Raw genomic sequence first — 20,717 nt, forward strand, 5'->3', positions numbered from 1 at the left:
GTTGGCATAAAACGCGATCGGCATCGGGTGTTCCCACTTTGCCGGCAGGTATTGTCTAGGGTAATTAAGGTAATCTCCCGGGATAAACCACAAACAATGGAGGGATTAAACACAGATTAATTGAGTGACTGCCGGCAAGGTGAGGTAGCTCTTATTCCAAATGATTACCATATGAACCATAAAACACAATTCTTTCACATAATTCTTTATTTTCATATACATTTTTATATACATTTACATTTGCACATCATACATTATATCACAACAATAAAATATTACAATCCAACCAGATGGGAGACGCCATCTCCATATTCCATCATTGTCCTGCTTTTATTCTGAAGACAGACTTTCATTTTGACACGTGAACTAATATCAGTACCATTCTCCTCAAGTAACGTGAACATGGTTCATATTAGCTAATTAGTAAACGTGAATGTAGTAAATGTGTGACTGCTTATCTGCCGTAATCCGACTAATGCGGATTAGATTTAATTAGACTTAATTAATCCATATAATCTGCCGGCAAAGTGAGAACAAACCATCGGCATATTTGTTCCTTCTAAACGTATCCCGATCATGAGTTAAGGGAGTTAGCATGTGTGTATGGTGATGGCTGTCAATTTATCATCTCTTTAATCATGTGAAAATTATATTAGAGAATCAAAATATAAGTCTTTGAAAGGCATTAAGAGGTGATACACATAAGGAAGAGAATTTATGGATGTCAGCTTCTTTATTATGAGGAACACAACGTTTCGGAGAAAATGCTTACTCATCAGGTGAATGGAGGAGTAAGCATATACTCCGAAACGTTGTGTTTCCCCAAGAAGTTGACATCCATAAATTCTCTTCCTTAATCAAAATATTATAGTTTTTGTTTTTTGTATGATCTGGTAATGTTATAGACCATGGTGATAGTGTTATATATTGCCGTTTTTAGGTCCGATGATTTTGCGTTCGGATCTCAGAATCACCCTTGTTTTGTCAACACCGTGTCCGTGGGTTTCATCAAAGTGGTAATTGAACGTCTAAGCCCTGCATCTCTCTGGTCTTTCCTCCAACATCAAGCTGACAGCGGTGACATAATTAAATACTGTTCAAAGGAGCACTTAAACTAACTTACTCCATTTCACTTGCAAACACAATGTCGGGTTTCCAATTCATATGTTTCTCATATCCTTATCTAGTGGATACAGCGTCTGCCCAGACAGAGGAAGGTCGGTGTTGTTCGATTCCCGGCGGTAAAAACGGTAAAAGATGGTTCTTGTTGTTACCAGCATTCGTCCGGTGCGGCATCCACACACACACGTGCATGCATATGGCCATATACGTGCAATAATCTTGAACGTGACGTTAAACCCCATTTCATCTCACCTCACCTCTGACATCACCACAGCTGATCGAATTTGTCTTTTTTCACTCTCCTTAAAAACAGAACAAAGGAAAGTAGAGTGTCGTGTCCATGATTGGTGCAGTACATGCGATTCATGACAGCAAACTACAAACACTGCACCAATATGGCGCCCTGTGGGACGTCAGCTTTCCAGAGAAACCAACGAACCAAAAGTTTCCGACACGAATTGAGACTTGATTGTGTTAGTAACGTCCGTGCGCCTGACCATCCATGAGTTAAGGACTGGTTTCCGGAATGTCAGCTCGATAACTTTCCCTCTGATTGAAAACCAAATCATTCATAGTCAGTGGCATTACGCCAACAGTCTCATAAAGAAACAGGTTTGTTTATTGGATTTTGATCTTTCACTCGACACGAAAGACACATGCAATCATATTGTCTGAATATTTTATTGTATATTTGGTATACACATTTGTTCACATAGGTGATACATAATTACGTCGTGAGTCTGGCCATGGTATACAGTAATATAGTGAGAACAGCATGGGTTGGCGCACGTGCAGGAATGTTAACTCACCTGATCAGTCAAGGTAATACACATGGTCCAACATGCACGTATTGCCAATGACGTCATTGCGTACAGTGCGTGTGTAATGTTTGTCTGCATGCATTGCCAACGACACCACTACGTGCAGTGCGTGTATAATGTTTGTCTGCATGCATTGCCAATGACGTCACTACGTGCAGTGCGTGTGTAATGTTTCTAGTTGATTCTGGGCGTAAATAAATAAAACTTCTCACAAAAGTCCCGAAAGGAAAACCGTCTGACAATATGTACATACATTTGAAGTCGACAGTGTGGTCACATGAACTACCCGATCAACGCAGGTGCGTGTCATTGTTGTCAACATCGCTCAGTGTGACACGTGTCATCCACATCAACCCCCAAGCCTACCAATGTACATGAGTGTGTTATACACTGGGTATGTCTTTCGCGTTTACCATGTAAAGAAGGGTCATTTCGTTACGATGCTGTGTGCTTTGCGGCAACCTCCAAGATCACTTGTTGGAAGAGGTGCCCTCGGTGCAGCTAACAGAGCCAGTTATCATTGAAACACTGTAGGTACGAATAGGACTTGCGTTCTTAGCGCTTCTGACTTATCACAGATGTTCATCCACATATAGCATAAATTCGTCAGAAAACGTTCAACTTTTTACTTGATACAAGGGTCAAAACACCCGCTTCGGCAGGAAAGGACTTTCCAGCACTTCTCACCGTTACCCAGAGACACGTGACCCTGACAATGACGTCACTTCCTCTCTTGCATCACAGTTTATCACAGTTAAGAGTGTCTACAACCCATGCATTCATGTAGTGCTGCCTATCTTATTCAGCATCCTATTGAATACGTGACGGACTTGTTGTGCACTACTTCTCCGTCGGCCTTTGTTCTCTATCATTTTCCTGCGCCGTACTTCACGATGTAGTTCGTGGAATAGTTCGGAAATGTCTGGGCCGCCATCACTAGCGGAGGTCTCGAAGAAAGCACAGGCCATATCCTGGGCCAGAGTCTGACCTTCAGTTGTCTCCACCTTGCGTTCATGTAGCAGGTCGACTTTGTTGCCCACGAGCACACACTGTACATTGGTCTTCTTGAGGTCATCCAGGTACTCCTTCATCTTAACCATCTCCTCAAAGCTCTGGCGGTCGTTGATGGCGTAGACCAGCACGAACCCGTCCGCCCACCGGACAGAGCCTTCCCTGTGTATGGTATCCTCCTGCTGAAAACAGACAACATCAGACATCAATTCATCCATCACTGGAGGTCCGTCCACACGCGTCTGCCCTTCCCTACATAGTTCAAAAACAGGAATAGAGACCGTCCTAGCAAAGCCTTTTTCAAATGAGATTATTTGGTTGCATGGAGGGGAATTCGTTTTAACACGGTTAACCCAGAAGGTCAAAGGTCCGGGTTAGACTACCCACAGACCATATTAGTGTCCGCCTCTATGACATGGCAAAATAAATCTTTCTCACACACACAGACACACACCGTCCACCCAAGGGCTTTATCCAAGTCTATAATTGTTCAAACTGTTCCCATACAGCACCCACAATATATATTATATAAACTTGAACCATACCAAAGATCTCTTAATACGACCTATAACCCAAGGGTCTACTCCTCATATGAACTCGGTCTTACTGCCAAAGGATCTCCTCCTCAAACGATCAACTATCCTGGGAACTCCTCCTCATACGAACTTACTACCCATGGATTTCCTCATACGAACTAAACACCCTAGGATCTCCTCCTCATACGAACTAACTACCCAAGGATCTCCTCCTCATACGAACAAACTACCCAAGGATCTCCTCCTCATACGAACTAACTACCCAAGAATCTCCACCTCATACGAACTAACTACCCAAGGATCTCCTCCTCATACGAACTAACTACCCAAGAATCTCCACCTCATACGAACAAACTATCCTAGGATCTCCTCCTCATACGAACTAACTACCCAAGGATCTCCTCCTCATACGAACTAACTACCCAAGGATCTCCTCCTCATACGAACTAACTACCCAAGAATCTCCACCTCATACGAACAAACTATCCTAGGATCTCCTCCTCATACGAACTAACTACCCAAGGATCTCCTCCTCATACGAACTAACTACCCTAGGATCTCCTCCTCATACGAACTAACTACCCAAGGATCTCCTCCTCATACGAACTAACTACCCAAGGATCTCCTCCTCATACGAACTAACTACCCAAGGATCTCCTCCTCATACGAACTAACTACCCAAGAATCTCCACCTCATACGAACAAACTATCCTAGGATCTCCTCCTCATACGAACTAACTACCCAAGGATCTCCTCCTCATACGAACAAACTATCCTAGGATCTCCTCCTCATACGAACTAACTACCCAAGAATCTCCACCTCATACGAACTAACTACCCTAGGATCTCCTCCTCATGTGAACTCGGCCCCACTACACGTGGGTCAAACCTATCATGTACATGCCTCAAGGACCAAGACCAAATTGCCTTGTGTTTATGTGGCCTGTTGTGTTATACATAAAATACATAATTAAGAAATACCCACTCAGTTGTATTCGGATCATAAAATGTTTCTTAGTCTCGTGACGCTTCTCAAACAGACTGATTTGTGTCTGTATATGCGTTACGTCCATTTTATTATTTATGGAGATGAATGTTTAACCAAAGGAACTCCTTGAGACCGCCTTTCCGTTTGATTTCATATTATGGTATTTGTCTATAAAGCTTCATCTAGAATCTGACTTTGCGCCAGTAAACTACATCGACATATGTTTCTGTGTAAGTCGTGACGTTTTACAGCAGCCGCTGCCGAGACAGATGAAGGTGAAGATGGAGGTGAAGATGGGGTAATTGGGAGGAGGGGAGACATGGCCGGCATGCGGGCTGGAGGCTGAAGAAGCTTTCATCAGCACCAAAACACTGGGGGCACCAACAGACAGCCACATACCATCCTACCAGGCAATCATTACAATGCTTCGTAGGGTATTTCCTAAGTGATATATTTGTCTTTCATCTGGTATCAAAACATGAGCTAACCGTTTGTGAAGGATGCACATGCCAGTGGCGATGCGCTGTCAGTGTCTGTTCACGTATAAGTGGGCAGTTGTGGGGATATATGACCGACTGGTAGTGGTCTGCTTTCTGTTCAAGCACTGTACATGTTGGTCAAACCTTAGGCAATGCAATTTGTCACGCCTTCTTTGAAACACAAGTCAATTACTGCAACTTCGAGGAATACAATAGTACCACATGTTCAATGTCCATTGAACATAACGGTCGTCTGAGATTGCCTAGACTTTAGCTCCATCTATCACTATCCGTTTAACGAGTGCTATTCACCTAAAACTAAGTGCAGCTATTGATGTTAAAATAATTAAGTGCGAGAACGGGGTCGGGAGAGTAGCCTAGAGGTTTGAGTACAATGTGTGAAGCCCTTTACTGGTGTTCCCAAGCATGACACTGCGCGAACAAAAGATCATTCACTCACTCACTCACTCACTCACTCACTCACGTTTTGGAAATTTATCAAAACTGTTATTTCGGTTGTGAATAATGATCAGCAGTAACTACAGTTAGTACACACATGGCTACTTACAATTCCAGCTGTATCCAGTATTTCCATCAGCACAGGCTCGTCGTCCACGTTGGTGGGGTGTTTATACGTGCACTCTGCAACACACGACGCCATCATACCATAGTCAGAACATGGCCAAAGGAAGATAGTCCAAATAAAGTGTTCGATGATAATTGTATGATGTATGTGTTTGTGGTTGTTGTTGTTTTTTTTTTGTGTGTGTGTGTGTGTGTGTGTGTGTGTGTGTGTGTGTGTGTGTGTGTGTGTGATGTATGTATGTATGTATGTATGTATGTATGTATGTATGTATGTATGTCGTAGACCATTTACAACCTGAAAACCACAATTCCGTGACAGCAGACTGGAAGTGTACCTCACATGTAAGTTTATTCGATTGAAATATGATTCTATATATTTAAATGAAGATATTAGCTCACTTCAAGGTACATAATAATAAAAGCGAATATCAAAGAAAATATGTATCTTTAGTTGCAGCATCCTTGAGGACTCGGTGTTGTAAACGTTGATTCTGTGTAGATACAGTGGATACAGGACTTACCTAGAGTCGGGTCGTACTCCCATATAAACCTCTTGGTGAGGAAACGCACAACCAGCGCTGGAAGAACAAGTGTTTCACGTAACAGAAGGTCAATCAGAGGTCACAGAATAAGACACGCGTACCAAACATACAGAGAAGTGTGGACGTTAAGAAGAGATGTTTCCAATGTGTACCAATTAATGACAAAACTAACAACCAATCAAGTGTGACTACAGAGTGTCTTTGTTCTTATCAGGATATGCTGCATGTGATTTCCAAAACTTTACACGCCCGTTCTGCACGAAACACATGTTGTCGTGTCATGGATCTATGACGTCGCGTCGTAGATAAAACTGTGTGATACGGTTGCAGTTGTGTGGAGAGGCACACAATCAGACTTGTTGAAAGTTAGACAGGCGGACAATCTAGATGGGTAGACAAGCAACATATCTAGGTGGATAGACAGGTAACATATCTAGGTGGGTAGACAGGTAAAATATCTAGGTGGGTAGACAAGTAGTTTTGTGGAAAGACATTTCATATTTTAGGGTTCACACACTTTCATTGGTTAGGTTGAAATAATAGTAAACATGTAAAGCTCCATATTTTCTTCTTATTTGACATCAGTAGCTTTGGTTGGTCGGCTAGTGGAAAAGTACTGCTTATTCTTTAGTGCAGGATGTTTACATTTTATTACAGTTCCATATATGTGTTTAGAAAGGTGAAAGTTATATTTTGTTAGTTATTTGTACTTCTGTCCATTTATTCTAATCCATCAAAGATAGAGCGGTCGGACAAATGAAAATAAATTTAAACTATTTTTATTTTCTGATTTAGTGTTTTTGGCGCCGGCTAGTCGAATCCGTAAACCAAAAATTAAAAAGTGTTTCCCAAGAAGACACAGACATAGAGGCAGACTGGGCGATATCGAATCTGGTGCACTAATTAGCCTCCAAACGTCACCCTCCAAAATAGAGCACGTGTATTACCAGTAATATGTGATGGTTAGTAATAAATCTGCTCGGTAAAGACCTGTGTGTTTCAGTAAGTCCAGCGCGCCAGCACACGGCCTCATTGTTCCCCTCGTAACTGATTTGGGTTGCCAACTTACACAATCTCTCAGCGATAAGACCTACGGGATCAGAGAGGTTGTAAGGTGTCACTACACAGGCTGTCGGAGATGTTCCCACATTAGGGAGTGTTGTCTAGACGTGGCTAGGGACGCCGGGGTGGTCGACTTAGAATGATGGGGAGACGTCTTGACCACATGGGGGCAGCCACGAGGGGCCACAACAAAGACGGGTAATGATCTGGCGTCACTTCGATATATTTACTATATATAACATGCAGCCCGCTACAGTAACTGACGTCTTCACATATTCGGCATGACTTAATAAATCAGATTGAAGGATCGTCTAGCTAATGTTGAATAGCCGTATACCCTGGTTCACGGAATATTCATTAAATTGTATATCCAGTATAAGTGAATGAGTGATTGAGCATTATCTTACGCCGCTTTTAGCGATATTCCAGCAATGTCACTGCTGGGGGCGCCACAAAAGGGCTTCACACAATGTACCCATTGGGGGAATCGAACCTGGGTCTTCGGCGTGCCGACGCTTTAACCACCAGGCTACCTCAACGCCCCATTTCCCGTACAAATAACATAGGATATACTTGAATGTACAAATAGGTATGGGTGCGTTGTGAGCGCGCGCGCGTGTGTGTGTGTGTGTGTGCGCGCGTATCTGTATGTTCGTCTGGGGTTGGGGCTGTGTCTGTAGTGGGTTTGTCTGGGGCTGGGACTGCAGTGAGTTTATCTGGGGCTGTAGTGGGTTTGTCTGGGGCTGTAGTGAGTTTGTCTGAGGCTGGGACTGTAGTGAGTTTGAGTGAGTTTGTCTGGGGCTGTAGTGGGTTTGTCTGGGGCTGTAGTGAGTTTGTCTGGGGCTATAGTGGGTTTGTCTGGGGCTGTGTCTGTAGTGGGTTTGTCTGAGACTGGGACTGTAGTGAGTTTTTCTGGTGCTGTAGTGGGTTTGTCTGGGTCTGTAGTGAGTTTGTCTGAGGCTGTAGTGAGTTTGTCTGAGGCTGGGACTGTAGTGAGTTTGTCTGAGGCTGTAGTGGGTTTGTCTGGGGCTGTGTCTGTAGTGGGTTTGTCTGAGGCTGGGACTGTAGTGAGTTTGTCTGGGGCTGGGACTGTAGTGGGTTTGTCTGAGGCTGAAGTGAGTTTGTCTGAGGCTGGGACTGTAGTGAGTTTGTCTGAGGCTGGGACTGTAGTGAGTTTGTCTGAGGCTGTAGTGAGTTTGGCTGGTGCTGTACTGGGTTTGTCTGAGGCTGTAGTGAGTTTGGCTGGTGCTGTAGTAGGTTTGTCTGAGGCTATAGTGAGTTTGTCTGGGTCTGGGGCTGTAGTGTGTTTGTCTGGGGCTGGGGCTGGGGCTGTAGTGGGTTTGTCTGGGTCTTGGGCTGTAGTGGGTTTGTCTAGGGATGGGGCTGTAGTGAGTTTGTCTGGGGCTGTAGTGGATTTGCTCTACTATACCCTATTACATTTCTTGAACTGCTTAGAAAATGGCATGCAGATAAGTCTGTTTCTCAGACCCTAGAGCATAAATTAAAAAAGGAATCCAACTCAAGTCTAGAATGGTTTGGAAAGTCTAGATTGCCTTAGCTATAGCTAAAACTAAGTATAATTCTGGGCTCCATTTGGATTTTATTTTGTATTTTGTAGATCTATATTTTGAAATGAGATCACTTTATTTCTGGATAAAAGTTTTAGTATTCATGCAGATACGCATTGTTCCCAGGGGATGATTATCACACGCTTCACACAGCTTATTTAAACAATGCATCTTCATCATTTAGGTTCTGTCTGTGAGATAAGATTAAAGCCTAACATGTGCAGAAACACAATATTGTCTTATCACCTCTAATGTGTACACACAATATGTAAGGGTGGGGTCGTCAGGGTGCATGGCGTGTGAGTTTGATAACGACTCACTAGGACTGATAACATGGATACAAGTTTCTCAGACATGAATATTTAAATGATATTTCCCACTGGGCGACAGGAAGCTCATAACACAAAACGGTCCACTAACTGGACACCGTCCCTGTACAATTATAGTGCGACCGCAACCAGTTGATGTAATTATAGTTCCGATATGAAATGATGTAAATAGCAAATTGGCTCTTCCGTGTGATCACGCGCGGTACTTCCTGGATGGCTGAGTCCCACACAAGATAATATCAGACCTGTAACTATTGCACGTGCAAGGCGTGCGAAAACAGGTGTCGTCTTTCAAAGAGCAAGACTGCTCCCGTTGCCGCATTCCTGTCGCTACCAGTCAGTATAGCCGCCCGTCCGGGATTTCATCTCTCAACCAACACAACAACATACAGAAAATATCTCCTTTCATCAACAACATCATTGTGTGTCTTTTACCATCGTCAGAATAACTCGGTTTGAGGTAGTGGGGGCCTGTTAACAACACAGACTGCCCTGGAAATACCTAGGGTATATAACCCATAGCCCATAACCCGACATTACTGCCCAGCTAAAGACAATCTTCACCCAAATCTGTAGTCTGTCATCCACTACAGCTCATGCAAGACCATAATATTTGGCAAGTCTAGATTTTTTTCAGTTTAGCAGAGACCATATAATAGATATTATATGGTCTCTGAGTTTAGGAAGAGAGTCTCTGGGCTCCTCTTTATTATATTTTATTAAGTTAATTTAACAACTCCTTTTTCTGTAAAATATTTTCATTTCAGAGACGAGATGTTTGTCTACCAAATCTGCAATTTCATCGTTTACAAGTAGAGATTCTGGTGGTCGTGTGCCTATATCATACAGTCAGTATTAATCCTTTAAACGCCGTCATGTAAACAGGGTATGAAAGGGGCGGCAACCATTGGTGCCATCTGCTGACTTGCTAGGTTGCCCCCGTCGTCGCCCCTTGACTGCAGACGGGTTGGAAAGTGTACACAACCACATGCAAATCCCCTCACATAAACATGTGGCGAGGGGCCGAGTCGCCTCTAATCACCTGTTGGAGGTCTATCGGGATGGGGATATCAGCAGGTATCGCCGCGGCTTTGATGGGGGCTAGAGGGCGGTCATCTTCAAGAAATCTATTTGATTGAGCTACTCGACATGTTTACGATGTGAACCAGAGCAGACTTGCTATATCAAACCCGGTCTCTTTATCAGACTCTCTACACTTCCCCCTTACCTCTAATTAGAGATTTCGCTATATCAAACGTACTGACAGCCATCCCGATAACCTCCACGGCCTGGAGTAGTCTCCCTTCGTAACCTAGCATGGTTGCCATAGCCTTCTGCAAGGTGTTTTCCCTTCAGTGTATTTTTTTCAACAAGACGCGCTTAGCGCTGACCTTGCACGTGTAAGTCTATTTACGCGGCATTTCATTTTTTTCAAAATGTAAAACATTTCCGACATGACCGATTTATGACCGGAACTCCAGCTAGCATGCACAGTAGACCACTATATTCATTCAACGGGTGAAGACGTTGTAAATGTGTGAAATAGAGATATCGTATCTGAGTCATCAAAGTGGTGTTTACAAGACAAAACTGTACACGGGTAATTTACGGGGTCGCATTCCAAACCCTTACCACAGAAAAGTGGCCGTCATGAATCCACCCACCTGCGGGATTAGCTTTAGACTCGGATTATAGTAGTATTGGATCAACTTGTAAGGACCGCCATCAATGCACTAGTAATGGTGTAAGGTAGTACAAGCTTATTATACCCAACTATGAAAGGAACAAGGCCGTTTGATGTGACGTGGTCATAAACCACGGGTTATAGACCTCACTACAACCATGTCATAAAACATCATCGAGGGGTAACCGTGTGATTGATTAGCAACTCATGAAAAATGAGGCAATATCTCGGCTACAGTGCTTGCAACACGAAGATCCTCTCTCAACCACAGTTTACGCAACACCCAGATCCTCTCTCAACCACAATATACGCAACACCGAGATCCTCTCTCAACCACAGTGCTCGCAACACCAAGATCCTCTCTCAACCACAATGTACGCAACACCGAGATCCTCTCTCAACCACAATGTACGCAACACCAAGATCCTCTCTCAACCACAGTGTACGCAACACCAAGATCCTCTCTCAACCACAATGTACGCAACACCGAGATCCTCTCTCAACCACAGTGCTCGCAACACCAAGATCCTCTCTCAACCACAGTGTACGCAACACCAAGATCCTCTCTCAACCACAGTGTACGCAACACCAAGATCCTCTCTCAACCACAATGTACGCAACACCGAGATCCTCTCTCAACCACAGTGCTCGCAACATCAGCACGCAACACCAAGATCCTCTCTCATCCACAGTGCACGTAGCACCGGGAATACTGACACCAGACATGAATTTACATCAGATAGTGTTATTGGGTCATAAACTCAGGGAAATGTCACAGTTACTGGTTCGCTTTAACCCATGTCAACGTGTGCGGTAGTCAATACGTAGTCATTCACAGTCCTGTCCTTTCATCCCAGCAGTTTCGTTTACACGAGCAACTTCATAAGGTGAACACGGCAATTACTACAACATTCAGCCAAGGGTTTGTCATTTATTGGCCTGTACCCAATTGATGAGATCGCTGCGGTCAGCAGGGTCACTCTCAGCGATATGCGCCTGCTAATTAGGGCAGTAGGACGCAGATGTAGGTCAGTGACCTCTCGCTTCCCCGCGAGATCACCTTGGACGCCGTTTCGCTAATCATTCATTATGAAAAAACATGATCCTTATTACATCATAATTTCGGAGCTTTAATATCATGAATCTAATTCCTAATATCAAGTATAAAGTATTTATTCATTGAAAACGATGTTAAGTTCACTGCCATTTTTCAGAGACATAGTAATATTGATTGGTTTTTGTGTCCATAGGAATGTATGTCATTTTGTTAAAAGGAAATTGCATTTGTCCCGTAATGGAATGCAATAAATATTATCTTATCTTACAGTGAAACTGATATTATTGTTGAATACTCAAAGCCTTTGTGATATTATTATTGATAACACGCGCGCTGACTTCTCCATTCCACCAGTTACCACACGTGATTCTTCAGCCCTAAATGACCACCATCTTTTTACTGACCATCCTCTTCTCACTGCTCACATCTCTCCTCCCCTGTGCCCGTAGTAATATTGCTGGAATACTGAGGGTTGTAAAATCATACTCACTCACCCGCTTACCACCTTCCCTCACCCCACCCTTCCCTCTCCCGTCTCACCACCCTACCCTCTCCCTATCTCCACCCTTCCCTCTCCCTCTCACCACCCTTCCCTCTCCCTATCTCCAACCTTCCCTCTCCCTCTCACCACCCTACCCTCTCCCTATCTCCAACCTTCCCTCTCCCTCTCACCACCCTACCCTCTCCCTGTCACCACCCTTCCCTCTCCCTCTCACCGCCCTTCCCTCTCCCTCTCACCACCCTTCCCTCTCCCTCTCACCACCCTTCCCTCTCCCTCTCACCACCCTTCCCTCTCCCTCTCACCGCCCTTCCCTCTCCCTCTCACCACCCTTCCCTCTCCCTCTCACCGCCCTTCCCTCTCCCTATCACCACCCTTCCCTCTCCCTCTCACCACCCTTCCCTCTTACCACCCTTCCCTCTCCCTCTCACCACCCTTTCCTATCCCTATCACCACCCTTCCCTCTCCCTCTCACCACCCTTCCCTCTCCCTCTCACCGCCCTTCCCTCTCCCTCTCACCGCCCTTCCCTCTCCCTCTCACCACCCTTCCCTCTCCCTCTCACCACCCTTCCCTCTCACCACCCTTCCCTCTCCCTCTCACCACCCTTCCCTCTCCCTATCTCCACCCTTCCCTCTCCCTCTCACCACCCTTCCCTCTCACCGCCCTTCCCTCTCCCTCTCACCACCCTTCCCTCTCCCTCTCACCACCCTTCCCTCTCACCACCCTTCCCTCTCCCTCTCACCACCCTTCCCTCTCCCTCTCACCACCCTTCCCTCTCCCTATCACCATCCTTCCCTCTCCCTCTCACCACCCTTCCCTCTCCCTATCACCACCCTTCCCTCTCCCTATCACCACCCTTCCCTCTCCCTATCATCGACTCACCACCTCCATTTTCCTTGCCGCAACCTTCCTTTCCCGTTCTTTCTCCCCACGCGACCTTTATTTATTCCTGCAAGCTGTTTATCGCCTTAGTCTCATATTGTGTACGATTCTCTGATGTCGACCTTTACAGTGTGATCGCTCACACATATACTTCACCTGCCAACATGTCACTGAAACAACACGTTATGTATCATATTAACAAGGGAGATTAGCCATCATATCTTAGATGAAACGTGGCGTCCGCACACGTGTCAGCAGCCGAGAGGGATGGCACCTACACAAACAAGACACTCACCTGTCATCAGCCACATCATTGACACGAAAAAACGTCTTCACATAATTTATACCAGAAATAATATAATGGTATAGGGTCTAGGCGTATTCTTCACAGTTTTTTTCAGAGCTCGAGAAAAGTTTCGTATTTGCGTAAAATATGTATTAAATAAACTTAAATATGCAGACAAATCAAATCCCAGTCTATCAGATACGCAACAAAAACTATAAAAAAAACGCCATTAAAATAAAATTAATGCTTATATTACAACCATTAGACAAAACGATTTAGTATATTACAACTGTTAGATAAAATGATTGTGTATCAGCTGGTCGGAAAATTCACTTACCGACAGATACATTCGGAAAAGCTTGCGCGTCAAACATATTGATAGATGCCAATCTAAAAGCACACCTTGCCTAGTTAATGTACAACACTTGTATCTTCAACACTCGCTGATTGGTGCTACAGAAAAGAGCGTCTTTCTGACAATGCTAGGTTTTGCAAAAAAAATGTCTTCCCGGAGAGGGAGCCGCGAGCAGAAGCAGACGCAGACGGATGTACTTATCTACTATTCATTTAGATTTAAATGATTTAAGGGGATTGTTACGAAGCAGGTTTTCAAGTTAAAATACCAAAATATCAAGAAACAGGTGGGTAAAATCTTTTTGAATACATTCCAGAAATTGTGGATACCCAATCAAAATTAAACCCCTGGGTAAAATACCCAGATAACCTAAAGCTTATCTATAGCTCTGACTGTTTGCTTGCTTGTTTGTTGCGATCCACGCACTTGGGATACGATTCCATGCATCAAGCAAGTCAGCGACCCTCACCCCCCGATGCCGTTAGTCGCCTCTTAGGACAAGCATAGTCGCCTTTAACGGCAAGCATGGGTCTCTACTCTACTTATATATTTTACATAGAAATCAACATTATAACTCATAAACACTGCCAGACAGTGTACTGAAACAATGTTATGAGCGAGCGATGAGAGTACCACATCAATTAAGGATGTAGTCAACATTCAACAATAGTTGTAAGGAGTTGCAAGAGAATGACTGTAAGATGCTAAAGCATCCATAGTTGGTGGAGACGGAACTGTCTCTACATAAACAACCCTCGCTGATGCAAAGTTCCGTGAAATATTATAATTGATATTTGTTATGAAACAATATATTTTGAAGTCCCATGGTGTAACAATATAATATATGCCACATCAATTCAAACACAGACAGCCTCGCAAACACCTTGGGCGCACGTGACTTGAGTCCATATATTACACAACCCAAGTATATTTACAACCTTCTCACATTATTAATGTGACGTCATCTGGACGCACCCCTGCCCCCCTGTGCTAGTCTTTCACACAGACCCTGAAACAAATATATGCAATATAGTCCATGCAAGTCTATAATAGTGGGCAATATCTAGATTACTGCAGAAAATGAAGAGGGTCTCGTGGCTCCTTTTTATTATATTTTATTACGATAATTTAACAAATGTTGATGTTTTTTAAGTCTTTGAAAGGCATTTAGAAGTGATACACATACATTCACCCGATGAAGGAGAAAGCACATACTCCGAAACGTTGTGTTCCTCATAATAAAGAAGTTGATATTCATAAATTCTCGCCGTGAGGTAACTGGAATACTCACTCACTCCCATAAATTCTCTTCCCTATCTGTTTTTTCTTCTGTAAAATATGTTCATTTCAGAGTCTAGATGCTAGTCTACCCTCGTGCGTGTGACAGCAGGGCGTTCAGCCGTCCCTCGGGACTCTCGACACACACTACATCCCACTCACGCCCACCCCCCGGTATCGACCACAAACATGCATGGCGGCAAGGAAGCAGGCTGTTGGGGAACGAAGTAACTAAATTAACCTGACTGAATTCCACCCATTACTTTGAAAACTGTATTATTTACTTGGCGATTACCTCATGCTGAAAGCATTTTCGAGTCAGAAATTAGCGAAATATTCAGTCTAATTAGGTTGTTTTGGCCAAAGAATAGCAGTTATTTAACGGGGTTATCATTTAGCATCTGTATCTCGGTACGCTCCCCGCAGTGAGTCGGGAGATGCATGTATTGCACTTGTAGGCTCAGCTGCGACGTGTGGCGCCCAGCGAGCCCTGATACAAAGACTGAATATTACCACCCACAAATTGATTTAATTTTAAAAATTCCATGTCAGTTGCAGATCCTGTTGCGAGGTTCGACACATGTGCAGCCACGCCATGTACATGACGTCACCGAACGCTGCCATCAATGTCCCACTTCACAGCGCCTCCTAGCCTTGCTCCAAGGCTGTACTGAATGATAAGTCCATGGGTGTATAGTAATTCTATCCTTATAATAGGCCAGTCTAGATAAGCGGACAGTCTAAGGTTGCCGGTCTCTTATAGGGACAACTTGTTCAGCACATCTTATGATTTAAACAATTTAGAAATAATGATTTAAATTAATAATTAGAGACTTGCGTAAGTCTAAGCGTCTCCCTTCAAGTCAGGCTGTTGACAGCAAACATTATGAACTCAACTTTTTATGGGATTAAACTAAATTTCCAAAAGATTAAAGAGTGTGAGAAATGTCAAAGACGAAATAAAAGAATGCTGAAACCCCAGAAGGTTCTTTTGCATATACTCCATTACCAGTCTGACATTTATGGAACACGCGTGAACATCTGGGAATAATATCACCTAGCGTTTTAATGTTCAATAACTGAGCAAACGAGCGGCTATATTTATAATGGGAATATGTGTATGAAGCAGCGTAAGTTCATGTAGGAGGGGTATTGATGGTTGTGTGAGAGATGCTTACATTAATGTGAATATATAAAACAAAAAAGTAAACTGTGAATGATTCTGCTACATGACGTTCTGCAATCTATCACTTTATCTCAGTTTATTTGTAAGTGTGAGTAAATTAATTACTGGTCTGGAGCCTCATAACGCTGCGGGGTAAATAAACAACAACGAATACCGAAAGTGCTCATGAAGTGCCTTATTTTCTAAATCGACCATCTTCCTGCATAGCTACACCACGAGCATCCGCCTGAGCGAGAGAGTGCTGCATGGTAGCATGTCCCGCTAATTGCACCAATAGCTTGTTTATAAACAGGGCACACTCCCCAACTGTCTGTTTAGTGTTTGTTAGAATCATCGCGATAACGGAAATCATGTTTGCTGGTTCCCCCCTCGAGGAGTAAACAAGCGGAGTCTAATGCAATTACATTGGAAATTGGCTCCGAGGATGGTACTCTTTTTCCCTTCAGGTCCCCAAAATATGCCGCTGGAATGAAGCAATGCATGTTGACTTGGAAAACTGTACGTCAAGTGCTCCGCTGACACTCGTTACTCACATGCAGCATGGCCTTATTGTCTCGTGATGACGGCGGGTCTTCATTATGTACCTCTACTGCTGCAGCATGTAGTCTCTTGCACCAGTCAAAGGGGTTTGGTTTGTTTGGTGTTTAAAACCGAACTCAGCAATATTCCAGCTATATGACTGCGGTCTGTAATAATCGAGTCCGGACCAGACATTCTAGTGATTGACATCATGAGCATCAGCGAGCCTGACCACCCGATCCCGATAGTCGCTTCTCATAGTCTCCTCTAAAGACAATCATGGGCTGCTGAAGACCAATTCCAACCCAGATTTTCATGGGTCCCGGAGACAGTGACTAATGATACACAATGTATAGACGGTGACTGCGTGTCCAAGACATCAGACGTAATTAGACGTAAATAGATTTATTTTGTTTTTTCCCCATCTTTACTGACGATAGAAAAACCACGATTTAACAAGAGATGTAACAAGAGTGAATGAGCATAGTTTTACGTCGCATTTAGCATTATTCCAGCAATTTCACATTGTGCTGATGTGGGGAATCGAACCCGGGTCTGCAGCGTGACGATCGAAAGTTTTATCCACTAGGCTACCCCAGCTATAACAAGACGACGACTAGATCTACGTGACGATAGCGGGTGAGGCCTACTTGACAATAACAAGACGGCGACTAGATCTATGTGACACAGTGGGTGAGGCCTACTTGACAACAACAAGACGGCGACCAGATCTACGTGACGATAGCGGGTGAGGCCTACTTGACAACAACAAGACGGCGACCAGATCTACGTGACGATAGCGGGTGAGGCCTACTTGACAATAACAAGACGGCGACTAGATCTATGTGACACAGTGGGTGAGGCCTACTTGACAACAACAAGACGGCGACCAGATCTACGTGACGATAGCGGGTGAGGCCTACTTGACAATAACAAGACGGCGACTAGATCTATGTGACACAGTGGGTGAGGCCTACTTGACAACAACAAGACGGCGACCAGATCTACGTGACGATAGCGGGTGAGGCCTACTTGACAACAACAAGACGACGACCAGATCTACGTGACGATAGCGGGTGAGGCCTACTTGACAATAACAAGACGGCGACTAGATCTATGTGACACAGTGGGTGAGGCCTACTTGACAACAACAAGACGGCGACCAGATCTACGTGACGATAGCGGGTGAGGCCTACTTGACAATAACAAGACGGCGACTAGATCTATGTGACACAGTGGGTGAGGCCTACTTGACAACAACAAGACGACGACCAGATCTACGTGACGATAGCGGGTGAGGCCTACTTGACAATAACAAGACGGCGACTAGATCTATGTGACACAGTGGGTGAGGCCTACTTGACAACAACAAGACGGCGACCAGATCTACGTGACGACAGTGAATGAGGCCACTTGACAATAACAAGACGGCGACCAGATCTACGTGACGACAGTGGGTGAGGCCTACTTGACAATAACAAGACGGCGACCAGATCTACGTGACGACAGTGGGTGAGGCCTACTTGACAATAACAAGCCGACGACCAGATCTACGTGACGACAGTGAATGAGGCCACTTGACAATAACAAGACGGCGACCAGATCTACGTGACGACAGTGGGTGAGGCCTACTTGACAATAACAAGCCGACGACCAGATCTACGTGACGACAGTGGATGAGGCCTACTTGACAACAACAAGACGGCGACCGGATCTACGTGACGACAGTGAGTGAGACTTACTTGACAAAAACAAGACGGCGACCAGATCCACGTGACGACAATGGGTGAGGCCTACTTGACAACAAGACGGCGACCAGATCTATGTGACACAGTGGGTGAGGCCTACTTGATAATAACAAGACGGCGACCAGATCTACGTGACGATAGTGGGTGAAGCCTATAGACAAGACGACGACCAGATCTACGTGACGACAATGGTTGAGGCCTACTTGACAATAACAAGACGGCGACCAGATCCATGTGACACAGTGGGTGAGGCCTATAGACAAGACGGCGACCAGATCTAAGAAACGACAGTGGGTGAGGCCTCCTTTACCACATTATGGTGGCGACCATCTCTACATGACGACAGTGGGTGAGGCCTACTTGCAACAAGACAGCGACCAGATCTACGTGGCGACAGTGGCTGAGGCCTACTGACAACAAGACGGCGACCAGATCTACGTGACGACAGTGGGTGATGCCTACTTTACGATAACATGGTGGCGACCATCTCTACATGACGACAGTGGGTGAGGCCTACTTGCAACAAGACAGCGACCAGATCTACGTGGCGACAGTGGCTGAGGCCTACTGACAACAAGACGGCGACCAGATCTACGTGACGACAGTGGGTGATGCCTACTTTACGATAACATGGTGGCGACCATCTGTACGTGACGACAGTTGGTGAGGCCTACTGACAACAAGACGGCGACCAGATCTCCTCGACGATAGTGGGTGAGGCCCCCTTTACAATAACATGGTGGCGACCAGATCTATGTGACGACAGTGGGTGAGGCCAGAGGGATGGTGTACACATATTACCCGACCCCTCCGAGATCCTACAGCCCGCCCCGGCGACAACATAATGAGGGGTGTCATCAAGGTCTTTCTCTCGTCACCTCTATCTAGCATATATATGAAGAATGTTTTTATGCTGTGCCAATTAACACTGACTTTTTCAGACAGGGTCGGCTTTGCAGGGGTGATAATCCATTTAATCTGTCGACTCCTTCATCTGAGACGATCAAGGAAGCAGACACTTGACCTATACTGTGAAGTGGTCTCATCAGTCAAAGATAACTAGGCGTATGAATGAGCAGATCTTCTCCAGTGATGGGTAGGCAAATGTCTCCATATGACACAACGTCGCCTCTACTAGAGCGAGAGTGACAGATTGACGATACATCATGCCGAATATTGACCAGTCAACGATTTACGAATAATTTAATTACTTCACCTATCAGTAATTCCCACGAAAATTTGTGACGTGCACACTTATCTCTCCTCACCGCAACAATAAATTAAGACACGTACAGCAAGCAATTACGCTACAATTCTCAGGGATGAAGGGAGAGACTGGACGTTAATCCGATGGTCAACAAATAGTTTCAGTGTACAATACATACTGTTAACGGGGAGGGGTAAGTGGGCAACTTGCACCGATAACAACTACAGGCTTGTTATAAATCAAGCATAAATCATTATTGGCGTTCACAAAACAACAAAACATTGATCTTTGGCCTCAGGCCTGACCCCGAGCTAGTCACCCCACATGTTTGTTCCCATTAAAGTTACTCCTACCAATGGAGCGGTCAACCGCTTATCCCCCCGCCCCCCTCCCCAACTGCTTATGTCACAGGGGATGGAAAAGAACACAACAGTAGAGTTATGTGCGGTCATTGGGATAATCGCAGTTGGTCCTTGAATACATCTACATTCCTCAGCGTGTAATCAGCTGGCCGTCAGTCCGACTGGTGATTACGTCCAATATATCTGTGTGTCATACGAACATACCGTCTTGTGACTGAAGATGACGACAAAATATACGCTGTGAATGAAGAAACCGTTATACCATTACACACCTGTAGCGTTCAGTGAAGGCAGGTATCACCGGATGTGCCCCATGCAGAGTTGATGTTAGCTTACGTGGCTGGAATTACTTCCTGGCTGCTAAATGTTAGTGTCTACTTGAACGTGTTCCGCATAGACAGCAACACAGCGACGTTACATAATAATACTGGCCACTTGTCTGATCAATTAAGGAAAGCCACTCACCTCCAGACACAGTGATTTGTGTGACTTGACACGGCAACACAGACATTGCAATACAGGGGTGATTCCGTTAAACAAAATACACAGACACACGCGCAGTTTACTAGATATATCATATATCTCTGCTGTAAACGAGAAATCGTTTTAA

The 20,717-nt window shown here is 44.7% G+C and overlaps 1 protein-coding gene across 1 annotated transcript in view; it reads right to left on the minus strand.

Moving 5' to 3' along the window:
* Positions 1-811: 811 nt before the first annotated feature.
* LOC139467016 (ras-related and estrogen-regulated growth inhibitor-like) overlaps positions 812-20,717 on the minus strand; it is a 32,030-nt gene continuing 12,124 nt past the window's right edge. The window contains exons 2-4 of the mRNA XM_071248726.1: positions 6,064-6,120; positions 5,526-5,599; positions 812-3,136 (exon numbers count right to left, since the gene is read on the minus strand). Coding sequence (XP_071104827.1) covers positions 2,723-3,136; positions 5,526-5,599; positions 6,064-6,120 — 545 coding nt within the window. The 3' untranslated portion in view covers positions 812-2,722. The remainder of the gene's footprint in view (positions 3,137-5,525; positions 5,600-6,063; positions 6,121-20,717) is intronic.

This window comes from Haliotis cracherodii, unplaced genomic scaffold (genome assembly GCF_022045235.1).
Source record: "Haliotis cracherodii isolate W230 unplaced genomic scaffold, xgHalCrac1.p SCAF_19, whole genome shotgun sequence".
NCBI lineage: Eukaryota > Metazoa > Mollusca > Gastropoda > Lepetellida > Haliotidae > Haliotis > Haliotis cracherodii.